Raw genomic sequence first — 25647 nt, forward strand, 5'->3', positions numbered from 1 at the left:
GGTGCAACACTTTTACACTCAAAAATAATGAGTAAATGCAAAAACAATCACATCTCTTAAATACACCTTATTAATTGAGTAAATCCAACTAAAATGGAATAAGTTGTTATGAACAATTAAAGATGTTACAGTAACATACAAAATTGAGTAAATACAATTGAAAATCTAAGTTAAAACAACAGTAACCAAAAGTTCAAACTACATAAAATATTAATTAGGAAATGCTGAAATGCTTGGCACATTTAACCTACACCATTACAATTATTTGTTTTTAAATAATGGTGCAATTTACTTAATATTTTTAAGTTAATTTAAGCAAAAACGTTAATTACAATTAAGTGTTTATTTTATTTACACACACACACACACACACACACACACACACACACACACACACACACACACACACACACACACACACACACAGGAAAAAAGAACCACGTCAATTCAACATTGTTCACAATGATTTATTTTAAACAGCTTTTTTGTGAATCACACATTTAGCAGATTCCTTCTCTGAACACAGTGAGCTGAAATCTGTTCTACATTCAGTGGATAAAACTTGGATAAAATTTCAGTCACAACAGCCTTATATAATAAAATTGCATCCAAATTGGCATGCTTGATAAAACTCTGTAAAACTGGCATATTGATGCTAACAACAAGAAAAATGTACCTGCCATACAAAGAATAAAAGTGGCTCAAGTGAACGCAGTGCTTTACCTTTTCAGAAAAGGTCAAATGACAAAAATAAAATTAAGATCCCAAAAAGATATAAATCCTGAAAAAAAAAACCATTTGCACTGTGACATAGTTTTTGAACATCTTATTTTGATTCCAAAAAATTGGGAAGATTATAACTAAAGAGTGACCAAAAAACATCCATAATGATACTCTCCCATTTACACCTTAATGTGAATCTGGAAAGTTAATACAAAAACACAGTTTATGGTACAAACATTATTTATGAACAGGAATGTCAAAACAATGTAATGTCGCAACTGAACCTTTTGATGAGCATTACATGTCACTTAACAAGTCTAACACTTTAAGAACAGCCCTGTGAAATTTTGTCTACAATGAACAGAGGTCATTTTTCAGTCTTTGAACCTTGACAGAAAGGTTTCCTGGATCCAGCTCCATGAACACTTTTCGAAATGCTTCAAATGTGCATTTGAAATTCTTGGGGTATTTCAGATCCAGAGCATAGCACAGTCCCAAAAGATAGCAACAGGCTTTGCTCAGATTCCCAAGTTTGCCCAGAACAGTAACGCCTTCAATAACAATACCCACATCAGTAGGTTCGCCTGACCTGTCTTGATTCTGCAGCAGGTAAATCTTCATCACCTCCTCAGCCAAAGCCTCTTCAACAAAGACAGCATCAGCACCGTCCTTTAAAAAGAGAAACAACTGTTTTAAGCTCACATATTTCCAAACATTGAAACAAAAAGTTTCATTTGTATGACATCACCGGTACTCATAATATGTAGACACTGTGCTCCAAAATCTTATAGCAATAGCAAATGCAAATGCTATTCTTTTGTATGCTTTGAAGTGTTTTTTTTTTCTTTAGAACAGTATCTTAAAACTTTTCTATGATCTCACAAGCTAAAATAAACTACCGTAATTGTCGGGCTATAAGCCGCTACTTTTTGCACCAGCTTTGAACCCTGCGGCTTTTAGTCAGGTGCGGCTTTTCTCTGGATTGTCCATGATTTTTGTCATATCGTAAGATTTGTTTTGTTTGTTCCGCTGTTGCCTGGCGGAAGGGCATGTGATCAGACACACAGTATCGGGGTTCAAGAGTGGTATGTTGGTCACATGTCCATCCGCCAGGCAACACAGTGCCGTACAAGTAGCGCGAAAAACAAACTTCAAAGTAGCGCTACGCGTTCAGCGGGAGGCGTGGATGACGAGCGGTGATAAACTTGCGAAAAGCAAGTTATGCTCAATTCCACCGGTGGATTCTGACAGCGTGGAAAAGTGTGAAAACATCCACGATCACCAACGGATTTGAAGGGCTGGACTGTTGCATGATGGAGAGGAGGACACCGCCACGGCCCTTCTGAGGGTGTTCGACTCTGACACTGACAATGAGGATTTCTTTGGTTTTGAAAGTGACAACGAAGGAGAGAAGCGGAGAGTGGATGACGAAGCCATCCTGAGCCTGTTCGTTTCCGACACTGGAGAAGAGGACTTTGGTGGTTTCAGTGCGCAGGAAGAAGAGAAAGATGGTGGTGAATGACTGACTTTTCTTCTTGTTAAAGCCGTGTCGCTGCACCTGAGCCTAAAAGGTAGTCTGAATCTATTTTTCTGGTGTGCTGCAGGTTATTGTTATGTACTACATTTGTTACTCATTTATGAAGCACAGTACATGTGTCCTACTTGTAATTACCGCTACTTGTACATATACCTAAAAAGTTATGCAAATATGTACCCATAACTTGTTTTTCAAGATATTAATAAAAGGGGTGTGTCTCCAAACAGCCATCTCTTTCCTGACAATTCCCTTTGTGCATATTCTCTTACATATGATAAGTCAACATTGAAACACCTGCGGCTTTTGGTCAGGTGCGGCTAATGTATGTACAAACCAGGATTTTCCCCTGATTTTAGCTTGTGCGGCTAATATTCAGGTGCGCTTTGTAGTCCGGGAAATACAGTACTAATATTCCTAAAACAGATTTATTGCACCAACCTCAAAGGTTTTGATTAAGGCACTTGGATCCTCTCCCAGATGGTCAATGAAACATCTGATGATGACTTCTCGTTTTTTCTCGATGGAATTTCCACTCTGTAAAACAGGAAGTCTCAACTGAGGCAAAATTTGCACATTTAAAACATGACTTACCATTTCTAGCTTAAACATAACTATTTTTTTTCTGTTGTTGACCTGTTTTCACACCCACCATCAAGGTAAGAACACCTGTGGAGCTAAAATATTGAACAGAAACCTAAGAAAAGCCGTTTTTAGTGGAAGGGCCTCTTCAATGCTGTGTTGGAACGTTTTTGTGGTTAGAAAATGCAATCTTCCTTACCTGAAGCAGAAGGTTTAACTGTGCCCTGTGGCGTTGTCCAGCAGCACCTTTCTTGGCTTGAAACAAGGACAGGAGTTTGGATGAATACAAGTCCAACGATGACATGAACTTTGGTTCAAGGTTCAGGGTCGTGATCCTATGAAACGCTGCACTGACCTGGATGGGAGAGGACAAAAAATCTGAAGGCCAAAATTCTGATTCAATCAAAAAAAAAAAAAAAAATCTACCATTTTTTGCAACCTGGACCTTATTTTCTAACATGCAAAAGATTAATTTACACATCCAGACATAAATCCATATAAGTGGAGTTGTTCAGTATGCAGACTAAACCCTCAACATAAAGTATTATCTTCTACTAAGCTTCTAAATTTTATGTTATGAATTGCTTGCACTATTTCCCTGTGAGATTGTATAATCTTAGAGGGAAGAGGCGGAGCCAGGTTGCCCTCTGAACCATCGTCTGCCAGGCAGCGATGCGAGAGGAACACACCGCTGAAGTGGCGCACATATTCAGAATCGTGTCAGCGGCTTTACAGAGAAAGCCTTTCAGCTCCTCTGGCAGCTCTGCTTCCTCTACCTTCCTGGAGATGACAAACGCTAGCAAATCAGTGTTGTTAGTCAATGCAGCTGACTGAACAGTGCATTGATGTGCGCGATCAGTGAACCTTGCTATCAGCTGGTCAAGTTTGGCGGGATGGGCCGGTCGCTGTCCAACGACCTTGGTCATTTTGGTGCCGAAAACTGAAGCGAGGCTCGGCTCCAGAGGGGGAACAGGCGGAAAACTCCGGTCTGTGAAGCCCTCTGTGAAGCCCTAGGTAGAGACCGGCGCTCTAATCTTCGCTGGCTCTGCTGCTGCCTCAGAGAGGTTGGTCATCATCCCTGGGAACTGAGGCCAGATGGGATCTGGGCAACGAGAGTGAGTGGAGCCATACCTTCCCGCCAGATCATGGCCTGTATTTATATAGCGCTTTACTAGTCCCTAAGGACCCCAAAGCGCTTTACATATCCAGTCATCCACCCATTCACACACACATTCACACACTGGTGATGGCAAGCTACATTGTAGCCACAGCCACCCTGGGGCGCACTGACAGAGGCGAGGCTGCCGGACACTGGCGCCACCGGGCCCTCTGACCACCACCAGTAGGCAACGGGTGAAGTGTCTTGCCCAAGGACACAACGACCGAGACTGTCCAAGCCGGGGCTCGAACCGGCAACCTTCCGATTACAAGGCGAACTCCCAACTCTTGAGCCACGATCATCAGATGGGGGTGGAGCAGGCTGAGGGACGGGAAGTTCCTTCTCACCAGCTGCCTCCTGGATGATGCCAGGCAGATCCAGGAGCAGCGCACCAACAACTGGGAGCGGCGTCCTTGCCGACATGTGAAGGCCAGGGGTGGATGAGCGTCGGCTCATCCACCCTTCTGTCACCAGGCTGCCCAGCTGGGAGGCAGTGGAGCTGCCACCACTGCCGTTTTCCTCACGGTGGGTGGAATCATCCAATTCCGGCCCACCATCGAAGAACTCGATGGCTTCTTCCAGCGAGTGCCTCTCTTAGTGGGAACGCCTCCTCAGCATCAGCCTTGAAAAAGGCTGACCTCCGCTGCTTTTCCTCTGGCGGGAGGAGCTAACAGGAGCAGCAATAGGATTAAGGTGTGAGGGCAAGGTCCGCATGGTGAGGACCGAGGCAGCCCACGCAGACGGCATGTCGGTCATACGACATGATGTAGCCGGTCTGGCAGGATGGACACAGACGGATGGTCTCGCTGGACATCTTCTGGCTGGCTGAAGAAAAACGGTAGAGCCGATTTCCTGGTCTCACCGTAACTTATACTAGACCAGGGTGAGGCCCACACAGCAGGTGGGCGTGGACTAAAATACTTCAGTGCTGCGCGCACAAGGGGAATACCCACTTAAAGGGCTGCGCCTATACTCATGGTGACACTGGATGACAGGCCATGAACTCATCAATATATTTAGGACCAAAGCTTTTTTTTTCATTATTTTCTGGGATCTGAAAGGAAGTAGGGCCCCCAGTCTAAATTTACTTAAGGCCCCATAGTACTTTGGACCGGCCCTGGATGAGGTAATCTGCTGACCCAGGCGGTCCTGTCAGTGTTCTCTCAAAAACTGGCCCTGTTCGGGACAAAGCTGAAAGCAGCGTCTTATATGCTCTGAAAGACCCCACATAGAACAAGAAAGCTAAGCAGCATGGTTGCTGCTATGAACTGTTCCGCGGGCAGGTCTTCTTAGTTACCAAAGCCATTGATGACGTCTGTTCATCTCCTCCTGAACAACCTGACAGAGTGAGTCAGGCCGCGTGACTACCGCAGCTCCCGCACCGCGACTCAACAGGGCCATTTTCTAGAAATGTCTGAGCACACCTGCTTTCACGTGGTTCCTAAAATGCCCCCAATTAAACGGTCAGGTCGCTGGTACCGGGACATTCCGGTCAAATTACCCGGAACGCAGATAGCGACTCAGAACGTAAAAGGATAAAAGGGTGCGGTTTCCCGCCGCCTTGACTGGAAGACGGGTTGAAAACTTAAATTAACGTGCACAAACACGCTGCGAAAAGTGAGCCACCATGACAAACGCTTTCTTCAGAACATGTTATAAAAGAACGGTGTGGATAAAGACAGCTAATGTAAGAATTGGTCACTTACCTGAAAACGTTACCAAGTCTGCAGTGGATGTGTGTCTGTCTCGTTCAACGTGCAGAAAATCTCCCATGAGGCCATGCTCCTCGCGTGCGGTACATGCCAAAGGTCATTAGTCTTACTCAAAGTTTTAAGTTAGTATTGGGGGACAAAATTATATTGATTTTTGAACCATTAATAATTAAAGTTAAAGACAATGATAAGTATGAATACCAGTGTCTCAGTTATTATGAGTACTTTCTATGAGATATATTGAGTAGATTTAAATAATGCACCCTGTGTTTCAAATACAGAATTTTTTCTTTTAAATAAACTTGAACAAAAGAGCTCAGTTCAACTCAAAAACTGGTGTTGAAAATTTAAGCATTCTTTTCAGTATTTTCAACTCAAGATAACACTTTTGTGATTTTCAAAGATTTAATCAAGGTCATCTAACTTAGAATTATAATGATATTTACTAAGCCCCTGAATAATTTTTTAGGGTGCACTCTGATGCCATGCTGCTTCCAATTTCCATTATTTCTCACAACATTCTTTCTGGAATTAAAATATAGATTAACTCTCTCTCCATTCATTGCTTGAGTCTTACAAATATCATAAAAAATTAATTCATAACATTGCCTATTTCAGCTTTGTGAAAATTGATAACGTGCTTCTGCATATCTATCGCCATAACCACTCTCTCTTTCCTCCAGACATAAATCTCAGACGCGGTCACTTTTTCTGTGTACCAAGAAGTGTTTGTGTCTTGAGAAGTTATAAAAGCATCAAAATGAAAGCGTGGGACATGTTTATCTTCCAGCAGCTGGTGAAGTGAAAGAAGCCAAGTGCTTGAGGCAAGCAGTACCAGGCACATGCAACCCAATGAACCATCTCTAAAAGGAGACAGTGCATCCTTTTTAAGCTTTCTCTGGTAATGCAATGTTATTTAAGGATTGCTTTGTATAGAATCATCACAGATAAATAAACTGTATAGCACGTTAAAAGGCATGTTTAGAGTAGATTTACCTTGCTGTCAGAAAAAAAAGGGAAAAAAATATGTAAGGCATGCTGTCTAATGCTGTGAACAGGTAGGCAAAAAAACAAAGGCATACATCCAGACTGGAAGTAGCTTCCCACTCCCTCTTTCTCACCTCATTTCAAACTTCACTTTAATGAGCTGCACGCGGTTCTGCATACCTTACATATCATGCACAAAGTCGAATCTAATGTAATGTTAATGCACAGGAAGACAACATGTTAGGCCACGATTAGCTATAGTGAGGTGTCGACTGCAGAGTAAGTAGGTTAGACCTCCAGGGGCCCTAAAGACACAGTCTGGCTTCAAACTTCCAAAAGAATTATGACAGAGTTGCAACATCTGCTGCCTGAGAGGAAGACAGACAGTGATGGATAGCCAGGTGTTCTGTGTATATGTGTGTGTGTGTGAGCGAACACACACTGCCCACACGCTGCACACATATGTATAACCCAGGAGACCAAACCTGCATACAGTGTGTGCAAATCTACATTTACCTACAAGAAGACCGGCTGAGGGACCAGTTAAATAAGCAATGCACACATCTGTGACGAATGGCAATTTCTATTTAATACGACTCACTAATAGACACTGTGCCAAACCCACAAACATGTTGGCGCATGCAAGGCTGCGTGCAACACACAGACACTTTGAAAATATAGTAGGATGTTTATGATGGTGGACTGCTTAATATCTATCAACAACTTCCATATGAATGCATTTTCAGCCGGATAAATAATCCCATCAGAAAAGATAAAGATTAATGATATATTTATCATCCAATGACAAGAGCTCCACGCTACACAAAGATCAGTATCGAGATGCCAAATTGTACTTGATGAGATTACAGAACACTAGGAAATAAAATGTTACTATTACACTGTCAAAAATATTAATATCATATCAAGAAATGGCATTTATAGCATAGTTTGTATATATAAACTTTCAAAGATGAGCAAATATCTCTGCTGTGGATATATAAATGTTCACACGAGAAGACAAAAAGAACTGCTTCTTATCCAGACATCATATTTATCATGCATGAAAAACACGCTTTCCAATCAGTGAGTCTGAAGAATAATGTGTCATCAACAGTAGTAATAATAATGTCACCATGTTTATAGTAATCTGTGTCATCACTCATGATAAACAACATATTGAGTATAAATCAATGAAGTACATCTAAATATCTAAAGAGGCAGCAGCACGAGTGACAGGCTAATCTAACTCAAAGTGTTTGGCTTCGACATATCCCGTCTGTGTACTGAAAAAAGCAACAAACGTGGTTTTTACAGTGTCAGAATACAAGCTTGTATTTTAAGTTATGTACTTTCACATATTCTTCAACCTTTTCCTCTCATTTTTTAATCTAATGCTTACAAAATCTTACTCTTACAAAAATGTATTACTTCATTTAGGTGCCAGAAATCAAAATCCCTTTAAAGCTATCCCTCCATGTTTGCATTTCCTTCCTCTTCCACTCCTGGTTTGGGGCTGGGTGAAGGAGATAGGCTGGGTGCTGCAGGGGTCCTGCGCCCAGTGGGGATTGGGGGCAGGATGGGCTTAACGTTGGACCCTGGGCGTCGATCAGAGCATGGGGACACAGCTGCAGCTAGTTGATCTGCTCCTGGATGAGGGTCATTAGGTGTTTGGCTGGATGGAACGTGGTCTGAAATCAATAATCAATCAACAATCTTTAGAAGTTCAGCAAGCCAACTTTATTATTTTATCATTAGATTTTCTGTTTTTCCCACAGACAGTAAACAAACCTGTTATAACCTGTCACAATTATTTCCAGCTCTATTTTTGTCTCTTTAAGCTTTACTTTCTTTTGATTGGCTGCCCCTCACCTAGCTTCCAAAACTCTTTATTCAAAACGTTAGCTACATTTAATATGAACATCTAATGAAAAAGCACATTTATAACAAAAAGCACATAAGGAACCTTTTAATCTCTATAATGAATGATTTTACCCAAAACCATTCATTATAGAGATTAATACAGCAAAATACTAAAAGATTATATTTTATTTAAAATGTTCCTTCAGAATAATTTTCATATTAAACCACCCCTTCCTTGGCTTCTATAAATATAAAAAATAATTTCTTTCTATATAGAACATAAATAGATACAGACATTTAAACACATCAGATAAAAAAATTACTTAGTAACCTTTAAGTGTTTCCGAAGCATGTCCCATGACTGAGACATGTAGCGGTTCTGCTAAGTCAGAGAAGGCGCCGGCTGAACTGGGCACTGACAAAGCTGAGCTGGCACGAGAATCATCCGAGCTGTTTGTCAAATGCAAAAAGGGACAAGAAGGGAAGACAAAAACACAGAGACAGACAAGCAGTGGAAAGGAAGTTCACATAGTGGCAGGTGTAATGGAGGCAACAACACAAACATATGGTTGTTACACGGGTAATAAAACAAAAAGTGAAATGACAAATGAAATGGGTAGAAGAGCTTCAAAATGAAAGTCAGGCAGAATGTGATGCAAACCACTGCTGCAGAGACTGACAGTATTCAACAGTAATATCAATAATGCAATAATAAGTACTCGGGTACAGATTTTCCATTTACCTAGAAGCTATACAATGTGTATGTATACAAATGCATACGCAAGACTACACAGTTACTACACAATAACAACATGGGAAATAAGCACACACAGGTAAAGACACATCCCTATTAAGAGCAGTGCCAGCAAGGAGACAGATGTCTGGAATCCTGCATAGAATTACTGAGCGAGTGAGTAATGCCTACTGTACACACTGGAGGCATGTATTACTCACACCGCGATGACAGAACTTGCAGATTTTCAACAAGTTTGATGAAACCTGCCTTCTGAAGACGAGGGCCCAGAGGGAACAAATTAATTTTGACAGCACAGGTTTCTATGCATGTATCTTAAATGACTTTTTTTTTTTTTTTTTTTGGACGAACTAAATTGATGGCTCCCATTTGCGTGCACATCACACATATTATGGGGTACCTGATTAAATACTTATTTGCGCAGTACACAGGTTTATTGAGTGTAAGTGTACACACAGGGGAGTTAAATAGCAGCAGAGGCAATAAAATCTGAATTTATGAGTGGGTGTATTTGTGTGTGTGTGTGTCTATGCGTGTGTGGGATGTGTGTTCAGATTTTTACCAGCATGGCTTAAACCTGTAAACTGAGCTGGATAAAAAAAACAAGTAATGTCGTAAAAACTGGCTCTGGGAGTCAAGAGTACCGCTGCTAAGGCCATTTCCTGCTCCTTAATCTTTAGCTCACGGTTGTTTTTTGCTCGCGAGTTTACTGTTGTCATGGTAACGGCCGTGTATGTACCACCCAATGCTAATGCTAACTCTGCCATGGAGGAGCTGCACAAGACAATAAGCAACCAGCAGAACTCCCATCCAAACGCAGTGCACATTATAGCTGGGGACTTCAACCATGCTGATTTAAGGTCAGTATTCCCCAGATTTGAACAGCATATTAAATGTGCAACGAGGGGGAAAAACACATTGGATAAAGCCTACAGCAACATCCAAAAAGGCTACAGAGCAACCCCTCTACCACATCTAGGTTTGTCAGACCACATGTCCATGCTGCTGATCCCTGCATACACTCCCATTAGGAGAAGAGCCCCCCCAGTCACAAAAACTGTGAAAACCTGGCCAGAAGGTGCATCACATCAGCTGCAGGACTGTTTTGAAAACACGGACTGGAGCGTGTTCGAACATCAGGACCTTGAAGAGCACACAACATCAGTGCTCTCATATATTAACTTCTGTGTCAACAGTGTCACTGTGGACAAACGTCTCCGGGTGTATTCCAACCAGAAACCCTGGATGACTAAAGAGGTCCAGGTCCTGCTGAAGCAACGTGACGCCGCTTTTAGATCCGGTGATGGTATGCAGTACAGTGCAGCCAGATCTCAGTTGAAAAGAGGCATCAGAGAGGCCAAGGCAGCGTACAAGAGAAGGATCGAAGACCACTTCACCACCAACAACTCACGACAGGTATGGCAGGGAGTTCAGCACTTAACCAACTACAAACCTGGCAATACCACGTTGACTGAGGGTAACGCGGAGCTTGCAGAGGAGCTGAACCACTTCTTCGCACGCTTTGAGGTGAAGGGACCAGAGGCAGCAGCAGCAAAAACATCGGACAGCAGCAGCCCAAGCCTCATAGTGCAGGAATATGAGGTGAGGCGCACACTGAGGGCAGTGAACCCCAGGAAGGCCACCGGACCAGATGGGGTAACCGCAAAGGTCCTAAAAGAGTGTGCAGACCAGCTGGCTGGGGTCTTCACTAAGATCTTCAACACTTCACTGTCCCAGTCCTGCATCCCGCCGTGCCTAAAGTCAGCCACAATTGTCCCACTGCCAAAGCGTACTAACATTAGCAGCCTCAACGACTACCGACCAGTTGCTCTAACACCTGTTATAATGAAGTGCTTTGAGAAACTGGTCCGACGTCACATCATGTCCTGCCTGCCACCCACACTCGACCCGCTCCAGTTTGCATACAGAGCTAACAGATCAACTGAAGATGCCATTGCTACAACGCTCCACACCACCATCTCTCACCTGGAAGTGCAGGGCCGTTACGCCAGGCTGCTCTTTGTTGACTTTAGCTCTGCTTTCAATACGATACTCCCGGACAGACTAATAGATAAACTGCTGGAAATTGGACTTCCTTCCACCACCTGCCGCTGGATCAGAGACTTCCTCTCAGACCGTGTACAGAGAGTTAGAGTGGGGCCTCATCTTTCCTCAGCCCTCAGCCTCAACACCGGCTCTCCACAAGGCTGTGTACTGAGTCCCCTACTGTACACTCTGTACACACATGACTGTGTTAGTTCCCACCCAGACAACACAGTCATCAAGTTTGCAGATGATACCACTGTGGTGGGGCTCATCTCAGGGGGAGATGAGACTGCATACAGAGCTGAAGTTCAGAGGCTGTCAGATTGGTGTGCAGACAACAACCTGGACCTCAATACCACCAAAACAAAAGAACTGGTAGTTGACTTCAGAAGGAGGAAGTCCGAGCTGCAGCCTGTCAGCATCAACGGGGAGTGCGTGGAAAGGGTCTCCAGTTTCAAGTTTCTGGGTGTGCACATAGACACAGACCTCCAATGGAGCTCTAACACCTCTGCGGTCTTAAAGAAGGCCCAACAGCGTCTCCACTTTCTGAGAATCCTCAGAAAAATGGACCTGAAGAAGGAGCTGCTGACCGTCTTCTACCGCTGCTCCATTGAAAGTGTGCTGACATATTGCATCGGTGTGTGGTTCTCCAGCTGCACCACAGCACACAGAAAGGCACTCCAGAGGGTCATCAACATGGCCCAAAAAATCATTGGACATCCTCTTCCCTCCCTGAAGGACCTGTACAGCACTCGCTGTCTCAAGAGGGCACGCAGCATCCTACGGGACTGCACACACCCAGGACACCGGGTGTTTAAGCTGCTGCCGTCTGGCAGGAGGTTCAGGCTGCTGAGGTCCCGAACAAATAGACTCAAGGACAGCTTTTACAACAGGGCAATAGCCCTGATCAATGTAAATAGCTGACCTGACTGGATACCTCCCTGGACTTTTTAGGGGGAGGTAACAATGTTTAAAACGATAACAATAATATTTATACTTATAACAAGGTGCAATAATAATTAATGTGCAATAATAACAGTGTGCAATACACATACACTTATTCTTCTTTTTTATACTAAGTTAATATACTGTGTTGTGTTGTTTGTTACGTTGTGATGTGTCATATCGTGTCGTGTTGTGTTATATGTAGTGCCGACGTAGGACAGTTTTTCCAATTTCATTGTACTACTGTACTATGTATGACTGTGCAATGACAATAAAGAGTTATCTTATCTTATCTTATCTTATCTTTTTAATAAAACTGTAAGACTTCCTCTGGCTTCTCTCACGTTAAAATAAATCAATAAGCCATTTTTATGAATTTACTGATCATGCGCCGAGTGAAATCATATCTAACTTTGATCACTGTATCTGTTATTTTCATACAGTAACATCTGGCCTTACCCACTGTCCTCATGAAAAAGATTACCAGAATCATCATTATGCACAGATGACGCCACTGGTTGAGCAGAACTGAGGAAAACAAAAAGTAAGTAATGATTCAGTGTTTTTCTTCGCCACCATAAGTTCACACACATTACCTTGCAAAATAGTCCGCTTGAATAAAATATGCAGCCAATCATTCATATCTGGCAACAGGTGTACTTTAGGACAAGTGAGTGGAGTGCACCTCTAACAAGAACCCATCACATTAACAAACGGTTAGATTCAAATTATTTGGGCACCTGCCACTTCACCCTCAATGTCAAACAATGACTCAAAACAAACCATCAAAGCACAATTGGGACAAGTGGTCCAATTAAACCAATTTGGCCCAGCTCAAAGTGCCCACTTGATATTAAGTAATGGAGTGGAGTGGAGTGCATGCTGCTTGTTTCTACCTTTTGAAGAGCTGGCTGTAAACCCCTGGACTCTTCCCCACTATAGCCTCCCTCACCAGCTGCTCACGCCTCCTAATGGAAGCTAGCTCCTGGAGAACGGAGATGCAATGAGGGCACAGAAAAGTTGGTGGGTGGAGCGATTAAAAAGCAGAGCAGGAGGGGAGAAAAAAACATGTAAGAAACAAACATAATATTCACAAATTAGAATAATTTACTTGTAGGCTTCATTATCAATACATTTATCATTAGACATCCTGTAACTCACAGTGGAGCTCTTCTGAGGGTGGAGCTCTTTTTGGATCTTGGTAAAATATGATCTGTAGGAGATATCAGAGGGGTCCAAAGCTCTGGCTGAGTGTGATGTGAGTGTCAATCTTGACATTGACACAGGCGACAGTGGCTTCTCTTCTGGATTATGACCTACAAGAAACAGATACTGTCTATATCTGAAGTTTTAAACAGCATGGAACAGAGCTTCTAGACATTATTTATTTTTGAAATCATCAAATATAATTTATAATACTCTACTTTGTCTTCCTGTTGCTTCGTCTGTCTCCATTTCCTTTTTCCTCTGTAACACTAACCCCCTACATTCACTACATTTATGAATCAACTTGGGATTCTATTCCTCCCGCCTGGCAGGTCCATATTTAACATCCTTTGTCCAGCATATCCACTATCCATCCTCTGCACATGTCTATACCATCTGAGCCCTGCCTCTCTAAATTTGTCTCCAAACTACTCAACCTGAGCTGTCTCTCTGATATACTCATTTCCTGTCCGTGTTGTAATTTATAACCCCATTTGTATTTTAGGGGACACTCCATGATTTAGCAATTATACTTTATAAACCTGAGGGAAAGTATGACAATAACAATTGAAATTAATAGCGCTGTGTGAGACCCCTCACATCTTTTAAATTCCTTATTCCTCTGATTTCTAACACAGGTTAATTTCTGGTTAATTGCTTCAGGATTATTATTTTCAGACTTTAAAAAACTTCTTCTCAACCAATGATATTATTATCTTGCAGTTTTTCAGTAATACTTCCTGTCCAATGAAAATGAACTTAATTAACACATGTCAAATTGGTTGAGTGCTCCTTTAAATAATAAAAAAAAAACAAGCAAACAAAACAAAACCAAGACACAAATTAATTAACTGAACTTTACCCGTGTCTTGCTTTACAAAACTGGTGTTGTGACACTTTGGACCTGCTAATGATGATGTTAATAAACAAACACATAGACACCTGTGGAGGTGTTGTCAGGGGATGCTCTGTTGTTGTTCTCTCCCTCCTCCTGCTCCTCTAGCAACAGGTACTCCTTCACTGCCTGCCTCAGTGTCTTGTAGGCATCTTCCCAGTCATCTACTCACACACACACAGGCACACAGATACACACACACAAAGAAATCTGGTGCTCAACAGAGCCAACGTATCTCCCCATCAAACAGTAATAGATCAAAAGATAAGCGGATGACGACCTTAGTGTAATGAGGCGCAGGCTGGCAGTGAATAAAAGTGATGAGTGCCCGCACTCTCTGTATGTTCATCTCATTAAGAACACCCCTAACATGTCTGAATGCTTTCATGAGGGAATGATAAACACAGCTATTCTGCGGCTACGTGCCTTTAATACATGTGGTAATTGGATTGAAAGTGTAGTTTATGGATTTTAGTGGAGTGTGCTAATCCATCTAATGCTATATCAATGATAGCTGGACTGCACTAAGCCAGGGCATTTTCAATCTTTGTGAGACACTATAATGATGAACAGAGCAATCACACCAAAGGCTATTGGTGGTGCATTGTCACAGTGTAAAGTCTTTTGTGGTATCAGAGAAGAATGATTGCTGCTTTGCTGTAACTAATGGGGATCATAACAAACTAAACTCAACTTCAAATTTTCTGTATTGAAACGGGCTGAAAATGTAGAAACATCTAAATATTTCCACTGGGAATCAGTTAACTGGAATCATAGCTTCAAATTGATACCCATTGAAAATTAATTGTGAATATTTGGAACACTTTGTACTGCAACAGCTAATTATTATAATACATCTGATTAACCACCGGATAATATTAAAAAGCAATAAAAGCAACATAGTACCACAGGGAATAACATTATCGAAGAATCCTGGACGTTGCCTGTTGGTGTTGGCGTAGAGCTCTATACGTGACACTGCTGCATCCATTTGTGCCTGGGTGTAGAGTCCACGGGCTTTAAGGTGGCCTATGTACTTTTCAGCCTGGGTGGGGATGAGCAGGATGTATCGAGGCTCAAAGTAGGTCTTTTTTAGACTGAAAACACCCTGAAAGAAGAGACAAAATGCCTGCAGATATCCTACTTTTAACACTCTTATACATGAGCTTTCCTTTCACATACCTCCAGCTCCATATGCACGCAACAGGCCAATCCTTCTCTAGCCACATCCTCTACAGCATCTCTGGTAAGTCCGTAACTATGCCCCCCATACTGGATGGTCTGGATAAACTTACCCTGAAATAACATTTCCCAGTGCAAGAGAAGAGAATGAGAGAACATTTTATTGCCTCGCTATTCATCACGTTATTGCAACAGTTATGAGCTCCTAAAATGGGACATATTTGACATACATGCACAATCCCAGCATGTTCTGTCAGGGTTAACAACCTGTAGCCATTATTCCACCTGTGAACTGAACCTGCCCTGACCTGGCAGGGAAAAATAAATAAATCTTTTTGTTACTTTTCACACATGACCTGACCTTATTGTTACTGTTAAGTGGTTGGAAAAACTGATAAACAAATTGTTCCGGCTCTAATATAAATTATATATGAGGTTACTTATTTCTATGTTTTAACTCATTTTATGATGCTTATGTTGACTAATTAAATGCATGACATTTAAAGTCACATTCACTGACTTTTTAAAATCTGCAATAAAAGCAGCAAACTGTCAAATAAACAACCACATGTGCAGCCATTAGCAGTAAACAGAATGGACTCAAAAGTTAGTGTCCTCTTTACCTTTCAGCGCTGCATAGAGTAGGAAATACATATATTATACCTACATTAAGCAACAACACTGAAGAGAAAACTCATTAACTGTTATTCACTACATTTCAAATGACTTTTACTAAAAACTTATATAAGATGTACAGCACTTCTTCCAAATCAAGTCTCACGTGTCCCCTTTCCTAAATAAAGCATCTCACTGCAGTAATTAAAAATGATTACTGGGGTCAGTTTTGTAAGAAGGTATGACAGTAAAGCTGCAAGAAAGCACATTTGAGGACTGAAGAGAGAACTAACACAAGAGAAGTAAGAGTAAAAGAAGTAAAAGAAGACAAAAACAAGCAAGAAAAGGAGGGCCAGACTTCAATAAACCACAGCCTGGCAAAAGAAGACTGGTGGGAGGAGAAGAATGGACAAATCAAATAGAGGGAGGAACAGACTGACAAGTTAACCTCTGTTCAAAAAGACAAAAGGCATCAATATCAGCATCAAAGCGCTTCCTGTGTAAATCACTACCTGACCCAGACCTCTATAAATAATCCCCCACCTCTCTTGCATAACAGGCAGCTTGACAAGACAGACAGATGGAAAAGAAATGTGCCCCAAAACCCAAAGGACTCCACTTTTCTCTGGCTAAAAGAACTATAACTTGTGTATTTAATGAGAGCCATTTGTGGATCCCTCCTGAGGGTGTTTTAAAGTTTTGACCAGTGTCTACTCATTGATGGCTTTCCTTTGATTAGCTTTCACATTTTTTGTGAGCCTAAATTGAGTTATAGGAGATGCTGTAATAGCACATTCTGAAATAAAATTTAATTAACATGTCTATTATATGTTTTCAAAAATGGTCCATTCAACCAACATTTCCACTAAATTATTTTACACAAAAATGTCAGCCAGTTAAACTAAAATCATTCAGCCAAATCAAACTAATTAACACAACTTACTCAACTCATTAAAGCCAATGAAAGAAGTCAATTTGAATGTGACTTCAGCACTAAAGTAAGTCCAAGAAGATTTAATTATGCTGTGGGTATGATTTAAAACACTAACCACATAAAACTATTCCGAGTACACTCGAAATAGCTCAAAATAACTTCAAGCTAACTCACGGTGTGAATCATACTCTGAAACGCCTCCTCACTGACAAAATGGTAATCAAGTCCATTCTCTTCTCCGAAGTACGGCCCCCTTGTGGTGTGAGAGATTCTGCAGTGACAGATACAATTAGAGAAACAGTTGCATAGTTAAGTCAGCTAGTAAGAGGAAAATGAGCTGCGACAAAACCTCTGGCTTTTCAGTCTGTCTCAGACTGTCAAAGTGACTAAAAGTGAGAGCCAGAAATATGTCTTCTGCATGTGTGCTGTATGTTGAAACTTCAGTCACTTCAATATATCAGTGTAAAAAATGTTCTGAAGTTCAGCCAAAGCTACCAATAGCAGTCTGTATTTGACAGTTGACTCTCAATAATATAAGAATAAAATATTTTGGTAGATCATATAAAGTTAAAGGACCCACTGTGTCGTCAGATGTTTAATTCATAGTATTTTTGCAATTTCAAATGTATTACAAAACAAGCGCTACTAATGGGCACTAGCTCTGAGAGCTCAGCATATGAATTATTACTATGTGTGCAGAAGTTTTAAGACTGACCCATAAGCAAAGTATTCGTTGAACTCTTGACACAGTCTGTGAGTCAGCTCTCTCTTCCCACAGCCTCGAGGACCTGTGAGCACCAGCATGGGGTAGGGAGAGTCTGCACTGGGAAGTGTACTGCTTGGAGACAGACATACACACACGAAGCATTCAGAAGTTTTACTTTAATTTTACACGCCCGCTCTTAGCTTCAAAACCAGTTATCTTCCCCTTCCAAAAATGAGCACTGCTTAAGTATAAAAAGCCACAAAGCAAGAGTCACTCCTACAGTCAATATAAACGCGAGCCTCGTGGACAGTATGGATGTGCTCCTTCTGGTAAGCACAGAGGAGAATGGCAAATTTACTGTAGCTGCAGCTTTTATTTGCTGATGATCGGGTTTTTTTTAAAGTGCTGATACTTGAATTTTTTTTTTTCTTTTAGAGTGTAGATAAACAGGATAAATTGCTGCTCAAGCAAACAACTTTCTTGATATTTTATTTTACAAGATATGTATTGATTGTGGTTAATCATAATCTCTGGATTGTTCTGAAACCTTTGCTTGTAGTGCACTTCCTAAATGCTACAGGCTCTTCCTTGTATGCCAGTAATAATTGTTAATTAATAAACTTATTAATGTTACACGAACTGGTGGCCATGTAGTGCTGAGGATATTAAATAAATGTCAATGTGAACCTTTCATAAAGGACCTGGGGCTGCATCAGCTGATACACTAGGTGGGTTATGTGATCCCTGGCTGCCACCACATCCATAGGAGGGTCATACATGTTTACTGACGACACCTGGTAATTAGAATTAACAATCACAGAAGCAGTTCACACAGACTTTAAAACATTAGGTGAATACATTAGGTTTGTATTATTCATTGCGACAAAAAAAAAGCTTCTGATAGATTAAACATGTATTTACAGTTTAGTGAACCAAACAGTATTATCTGTTTTGTCTGTTCACACCTTTTCTTCAACAGTGACTGCCTCTTGGTCCAGAACAGTCAGATGCTGAAGGAGGAAGATGACTGCCAGCTTGTAATCAGGTTGCTCCTACCAATTACATTCACACAAGCACATACAGTCAGCAAAGTTGCCTGGCAAAACAGCTTTAGAAAAACAGGAAAGAAGACCTCTGTCATTGACAGCACATTTAAACACATTTAATAGATTATCTCATAGTCAAAATCCTGTTGTAAGTAAAGGGCATGGTTACCTGCACAGGGTTTTCCACCAAACTGAGGTCCCTCAACAGTAAAAGGTCGTGAATATGCTTGCACTCCTGAATTTCACTGACCTGTGAAAAGTTTACTCAGACAGTTCATACAGTGTATTAGTTTCCTTTTGAAATGCCATGAAGTTAAATTATTGACCTTATCTATGATTAAGGTATTTTCCAATTTTGTTGTATCTTATTAAAATCTGTAATGATGGCTTAAAGTACTGAAATGTATTCTGGAAACAGCATTAAACAGCCTACCAATCACACATCTTATCAGACAATGAGTCTGTGATACTTCATCTTAGAATTTAATCTAAAAAGTCTATTTGATTTTCAATATGAAGCTCAAGAATTAGTAACTGCCTATGAGCATGTGGTACTAATGCTGATATATGCACATCACACGTTTAATTCTGAAGACTCTCTCAGATCAATACCAGGTTTTTCTTCAGGTTGAGGGAGCCTAGCAGATGGAGGTTCTCGAGGCCTGAAAGACTGGTGATACGATTCTGAGATAAATCGAGAACCTGCAGGCTCTTCAGGTGCTCTAACCCTTCAATTTTCTCCAGATGGTTCCCCCTCTGCTCATAGAAAGGAAAAGAAAAAAAAAACATGATAGCATGAAGTTCATTCATATGCCTCTGTCCAAGTGTTAAGATAAACTCAGTGACTGTCTCCAATAAATATTAAGGACAGGTCATGGTTGTTCTGAAGGGTGCCTGAACTTTCTTTCCCATCAGTGCAGAGTTGAGTGGCAGGCCTGCCTCTTCTGACAGGTGAGGACTGACAGCCAAACAGCTGGCCTGGCGATAGCCCAGCACACCAGCTAACTGAAGAACAAGACCTGGGCACACCTCCCTTGTCTGGGTCCCCAGTCTGATTCTCACTCCATTCCACTGACAAAAGTTGTTATCTAGCCGTCTGGCCACACCTCTGCCTACTCTTGCCAAGCATGTTGCCTGGCAGAGGGCTGCTGTCAGCAGGGGTGGGTGACTGTGCTGCTCCCTTGAAGCTCTGGGTCACTGCTGTGATGGGCTGCGTAACAGGCTGGCTGACAATGCCATGCTGTTTTGGGAGGCAGCATGTGAGGAAGAGGGGTCAGTAAAGGGATGAGATGGATGCTGGATGGGCAGGGTCTGCTTGAGTGTGTGAGTGTGTGTGTCTGCTGAAACTGGTCCAGCCTCACTCTAAACACCAGCAGCTGGTCCCAAAGCAAATCTACAGAGAGGGGCAGGCACAGCCAGGCCGATGGGCTGCTGACAATGAGGAAACACTGATAAAGGACACGTGTGCACACATGCAAGCAGAAAAAGAGGCAGAGAGTGAGAGAGAGCGAAAGGGCCTGCTGTTGGACCATATGGTGATTCTCGAACAAGAGGCCAAGGTTTTACTGAATATAAAAGCGAGGCCAAAAACAGAGACATAAAGAGAACACATAGGGAGGGAGAAAAAAGGAAAAAAGAAACAGGTGAAATGGAGCATACATGAGTAAAATATACACAAGCAGCAACAATGTGTGCACGACAGCAGGTAATCTCATACATGTAAACAGAAGTACTGCCAAAAGAGCAAAGGAAAACACAAGAGTTCAGTTTAAAATGCATATTTATAAAATATCTACATTTGAAGTTCCACCTTTTATATATAGAGAAGAACCTACAAGGCAGATGTGTGTGAGAGGCAAACCACCCAGGCCACTGATCCTCGAGATCTTGTTATGTGCAAGGCTGAGATGGGTGAGCCTGCAACATTGCTCAAGACCACTGATCTCACTAAAGCTGTTGTCTGAGTAGAGGCATGTTAAGAATAATACACAACAGGAAAAATATGCAGTTCACAAATCTTTTTTTTTAAATACATCACAAAGCATGTGTCTGAGAGAGAATGTTTTGCAGTGAGGATACAGTCTAGAACCAGTTTAGTTAGCGATGCATAGGCTGACAAATCCCTCATTTTAGTCATACGGTTGTGGGAGAAGTTCACCTCCTGAAAATAGCAGCACACTGTTAATAAAAGTCAAAAAAGTTTCAGGACATCTTAGTGAAGAAATCCTTCCACTAAATTCACAGAGTATGGAAAATAATTTACTAAAGTTCACTGTCATTCAAGGGCAGTAAATGCCTTGTAAGCATATTCTAACCGACTACAGATGGGCTATGGAAATCCAGCCCTATCTTGAGGGAATAGTGCTTGAGAGTGAAGCCCAAGCCACCACTCAAATGTTGTCTTATCCTGTCATCTCAAGGACCACCCGTGTTACCTTTAGGTTCTTGGGTGGCTGGAATTCAAAGAAGTTTGAGATTTCATTATAGGAAGCGTCCAGCACGACAAGGTAGGGCATGTGGCTCACGCAGGATAAATCTAGGAGTTGGGGAAAGTTATGAAAATTGATTAAAAAAACAACAACAAAGACAGCAAATATTTACATGCAAATAAATGTGCTTTAATCACATCATGGTATGGCATTTTATGAATGATGTCACTGTATAACAGGAAGATAATATTGGCATAAGAAAAAAAGTCACCTTGAATTTTGTTGTGTGGCAGTTCCAGCTTTTGAAGATGGACATAACTGCACAGCACAGATATGTCACTCAGACTGTGACTCTAGAGCAAAGAATACAAAATTAATTTAACCTAATTTTGGCTTGAAATTAAACTATGCTGCTTAATTTAAGGGAAAATTAAGGGGATGCTTGATCATTAAAGTATGCAAAGTATCACAAAGTCAGTTAAAGTTCAGTATTTACAGTTAGGAAACACAGACCATTGTAAAACTATTTCAGCTGCTTTGGTGCAAATGAAATTGACCACAGGTGCACTGGAGAGGCAACAACAAGGCAATCCCCAAAAAGGGAATGATTTTGCAGATGGTGGCCACAGACCATTGCTCCATCTTTATTCTTCCTGAATGATTTGTCTCTAGTTTTGCTATTTGCCAGTGTCCTTGTCATGAGTGTTAGGATAAGACATCTGCAGTGCATTCATATTTCAAAGCTCCTCCAGGATGGAGGAAAAGATTTGCTGTGTCTCCCAGCACTTAAAAGTGTAGAAGAGAAATCCAGAGACTGGCCACTACCCAAGGAGAGCTGGACAGGGCAAAAGGAGGGCATAAACACAGAGAGAGCACCAGTTTTTGCTTCTTTGTGCAAGAAAGAAAAGAAGGTGCACTGCCAGATCCCTACAAAATGACTCCCAGCGGGCTACTCATGTGCATGTTTCTGACCAAACTGTCAGACTCAATGAGCATCACATGAGGTTCCAGCATCCTTTAGTGGGACCTATGCTTTCAGTACACCGCCATGCAGCTTAACTGGACTTCGCCAGACAACACTGGCAGGTCCGCCACTGGCGCCTTGTTCTCCTCACAGATGAGAGCAGGTTCACACTGGGCATGTAACAGTCTAGTTGTGGCCTCTCCAGTGCACTTGTTGTCCCATTCATTTGCACCAACAGAGATGAAACTGATTCACAATGGTTTATAATTCTTAGCTGGACAGATTCATATCCCTTAAGTTTAACTATATTGTGCTATATTGTCATGATCAAGTGTGCTCTTATTTATTAACTGTCAGCAAAAGATCATGACTCAATGTCAAATCATTACTAAAGCCTCGGTCTTCATTAAACAGCCAGTAACATGGATGAATGAATTAATATGTGTATCTCACAGGCAGAGAAAGGATGTAGAATGAGTGCTGGAGCCCAGTGCCAAAGCGTCCGAGTTGAAATATACTATTTGAAATCATCTCAGCTGTTAAAACACCATCCTTCTGTAAATAAGATAAACAAGTAAGTAAGGTTTAATTAAAATAGTGAACCCAGCAGGTACAGAATTACAAAGTGCCATAAAAGTAAAGATAACATCATGCATTTCACAAGAGGCCACTGAAAACAGAACCAAGTCCTGAGAGCCTAAAAGCAAAAGCGCACATATTCATGCAGCACACACACAGACACACACACACAAATAGACTCTGCTTAGCTCCGTTGTTGATGCAGCTACCACAAATTCCAAGCATTCAACTATTTGACCTTGCTGTGCTGTTTTATTTTCCCAGACCTCTTGTACAAGGACATCTGCTTTACCTGTTGCACAGTGACAGAAACACGAGGATTTATTCAACCTGCGAAATGAACTCACCGTTTCTGCTTCGGCGCAATGACACACGCTGAGCCACATTTTTGTTATGAAAACCATAAAATTGCAATAATTGAATATAATAAGTTTCACACTATATGTTGCTTTTTAAAAAAAAAAAGTTTTTACTAGTTGACATAGCCTCCTAGCCTTACCTCCATCCCTCCGTTTTCCTCGAGCTCAGTGCAGGTGGGGGTCTCTGCTGAAGCAGCGTCAGTGAGGGACCCTGGGGGGGCAGGAGCTTAGCGACGCGGAAGGAAACTGTTCGCCGGTTTTTCCATTCATTTTTTCATTAAAAGAAAAAACTCGACGACAGAATAACTTGTTAGCAGTCAAAGGGAAGACGTTTACAGTTTAAAAAAAACTCTAGTTAGCTAGCTTTTCACATGAAAGGTCCACTAGCGTTGCTAGGCAACGCTGACAAGTTTGAAGTGAATGGCATTATGGGTCCTGTAGTTTCAACCGAGCGTTAACGTCTGCTCGTTGATACTAACCCTAACCCATTTTCATAAGTTTTACAGCTTTTTCTACCGATAAACACCTCCTCCAGGGTAATTCTTGCTGCACTAAAGTAACTATGTAGTAGATTAACTCTGAATTCAGAGAAAATGGCCTGTTTTTTGTTCCAATGGCTTTTTATTTTGTAAAGTTAAAGTCTTTTTTTTTACTGTTTAAACCCAAAGAGTCATGCTGATAGATTTCTGTCATCTGCTACTACTTATCACAAATAAGACAAATAAAGAATCTTGAATCATATAGAAAAACTCAAGACACGCTGTTGAAATGTTATTGTTTTTTCTTCTTTTTTTCTTTTCTTAAACAGAAAGCTAAGTTTCGGTCATTTTCGGCCCACTTACGGATGTAAAATTCATTTGAAATCCTTGGTTTAACAGGTTTTTATAAATAATAGCAGGTAACATTTTGGTCTGTGCAATCAGTGAACACCTTCTTAAATTTAATATAGGTTACAGGAGCAGAGTTTTTGTTTTCAATTTCCGTGGCACTTAGACTTCAGAATAGGCATAACAAAATAAATACAAGTTTTTCTATGAGAGCCTCCTCATGCTCGTTTTGTGGACAAATTTGATCAAATTTACCCAAAAAAGTGCTGAATTTTATTAGTTTACATTATCATTTCATCTGTTTGCACCTTTAATTACTTACATATATGCAACCTTTAAAATCAGAATCAGAATCAGAATACTTTATTGATCCCTGGGGGAAATTATTTTTTGTTACAGTGCTCCATTTTAAACCAACATTAAGACAAGACAGACAATACGCTAACTAAGAATAGTACAATATATACATATATATACATACATACATACATAAGTCACTTATAAATAAATAGTTGGAAAAGAAACATGTGTAGCTGTAGCAGCAAACAGTGTGTTAAGTGGATGCGTTGTACAGGGAGATGGCCACAGGCAGGAATGATTTCCTGTGTCGTTCAGTGGTGCTTTTCGGTAATCTCAGTCTCTCACTGAACGAGCTCCTGTGACTGACCAACATGTCATGGAGTGGGTGGGAGGTGTTATCCAACATTGTCTTTATCTTGGACAGCATCCGCCTCTCCGACACCACCTTGAGGGAGTCCAGCTCCATCCCCACAACATTGCTGGCCTTACGGATCAGTTTATTAAGTCTGTTGGCATCTGCGACCCTCAGCCTGCTCCCCCAGCATGCAACAGCATAGAGGATCGCACTGGCCACCACAGACTCATAGAAAATCCTCAGCATTTTCTGGCAGATGTTGAAGGACCTCAGTCGCCTCAAAAAATAGAGACGACTCTGGCCCTTCCTGTAAAGTGCTGTGGTGTTTTTAGCCCAGTCCAGTTTATTGTCAATGTGTACTCCAAGGTATTTATAGTCCTCCACAATGTCAACACTGACCCCCTGGATTGAAACAGGGGTCAAGTGTTTCCTGGTCTTCCTGAAGTCCACGATCAGTTCCTTGGTCTTTGCCACGTTGAGCTGCAGATGATTCTGCTCACACCACGTGACAAAGGAGTCGACCACAGCCCGGTACTCTGTCTCATCATCCCTGCTGATGCATCCAACCACCGCAGAGTCATCAGAAAACTTCTGAAGATGGCAGGTCTCTGTGCAGAGGCTGAAGTCTGTGGTGTAGAGGGTGAAGAGGAAGGGGGAGAGGACAGTCCCCTGTGGTGCCCCTGTGTTGCTAATCACCTTGTCAGACACACACTGTGGGAGACGTACATATTGTGGTCTTCCTGTCAGGTAATCAACAATCCAGGACACCAGAGAAGCATCCACCTGCATCGCTGCTAACTTATCACCCAGGAGGGTCGGCCTGATGGTGTTGAAAGCACTGGAAAAGTCAAAAAACATGACCCTCACAGTGCTCGCCGGCTGGTCCAGATGGGTGTAGACACGATTGAGCAGGTAGATGATGGCGTCCTCTGTTCCGAGACGAGGCTG

General features: G+C 41.6%; 1 protein-coding gene and 1 pseudogene across 1 annotated transcript; both read right to left on the reverse strand.

Annotated features, from left to right (window-relative positions):
• Window positions 1–3429: 3429 nt before the first annotated feature.
• Window positions 3430–4958, reverse strand: LOC146649969 (uncharacterized; annotated as a pseudogene).
• A 2143-nt stretch (window positions 4959–7101) lies between these two features.
• Window positions 7102–23612, reverse strand: lrguk (leucine-rich repeats and guanylate kinase domain containing). Its single transcript, XM_085387068.1, is given in 22 exon segments — window positions 7102–8385; window positions 8889–9007; window positions 12762–12830; window positions 13199–13287; window positions 13464–13618; window positions 14451–14567; window positions 15310–15511; window positions 15586–15699; window positions 17309–17405; window positions 17850–17969; window positions 18528–18634; window positions 18806–18892; window positions 19056–19136; window positions 19499–19642; window positions 20722–20846; window positions 20966–21047; window positions 21322–21422; window positions 21587–21668; window positions 22733–22834; window positions 23097–23150; window positions 23358–23435; window positions 23437–23612. Coding segments are annotated over 22 exon segments (2400 nt in total). The 5' UTR covers window positions 23488–23612; the 3' UTR covers window positions 7102–8161.
• Between the last annotated feature and the right edge of the window lie 2035 nt (window positions 23613–25647).

This window comes from Rhamphochromis longiceps, linkage group LG17, assembly GCF_057381845.1.
Source record: "Rhamphochromis longiceps isolate RC_006_pf linkage group LG17, R_longiceps_female_GT1.1, whole genome shotgun sequence".
Classification (NCBI taxonomy): domain Eukaryota; kingdom Metazoa; phylum Chordata; class Actinopteri; order Cichliformes; family Cichlidae; genus Rhamphochromis; species Rhamphochromis longiceps.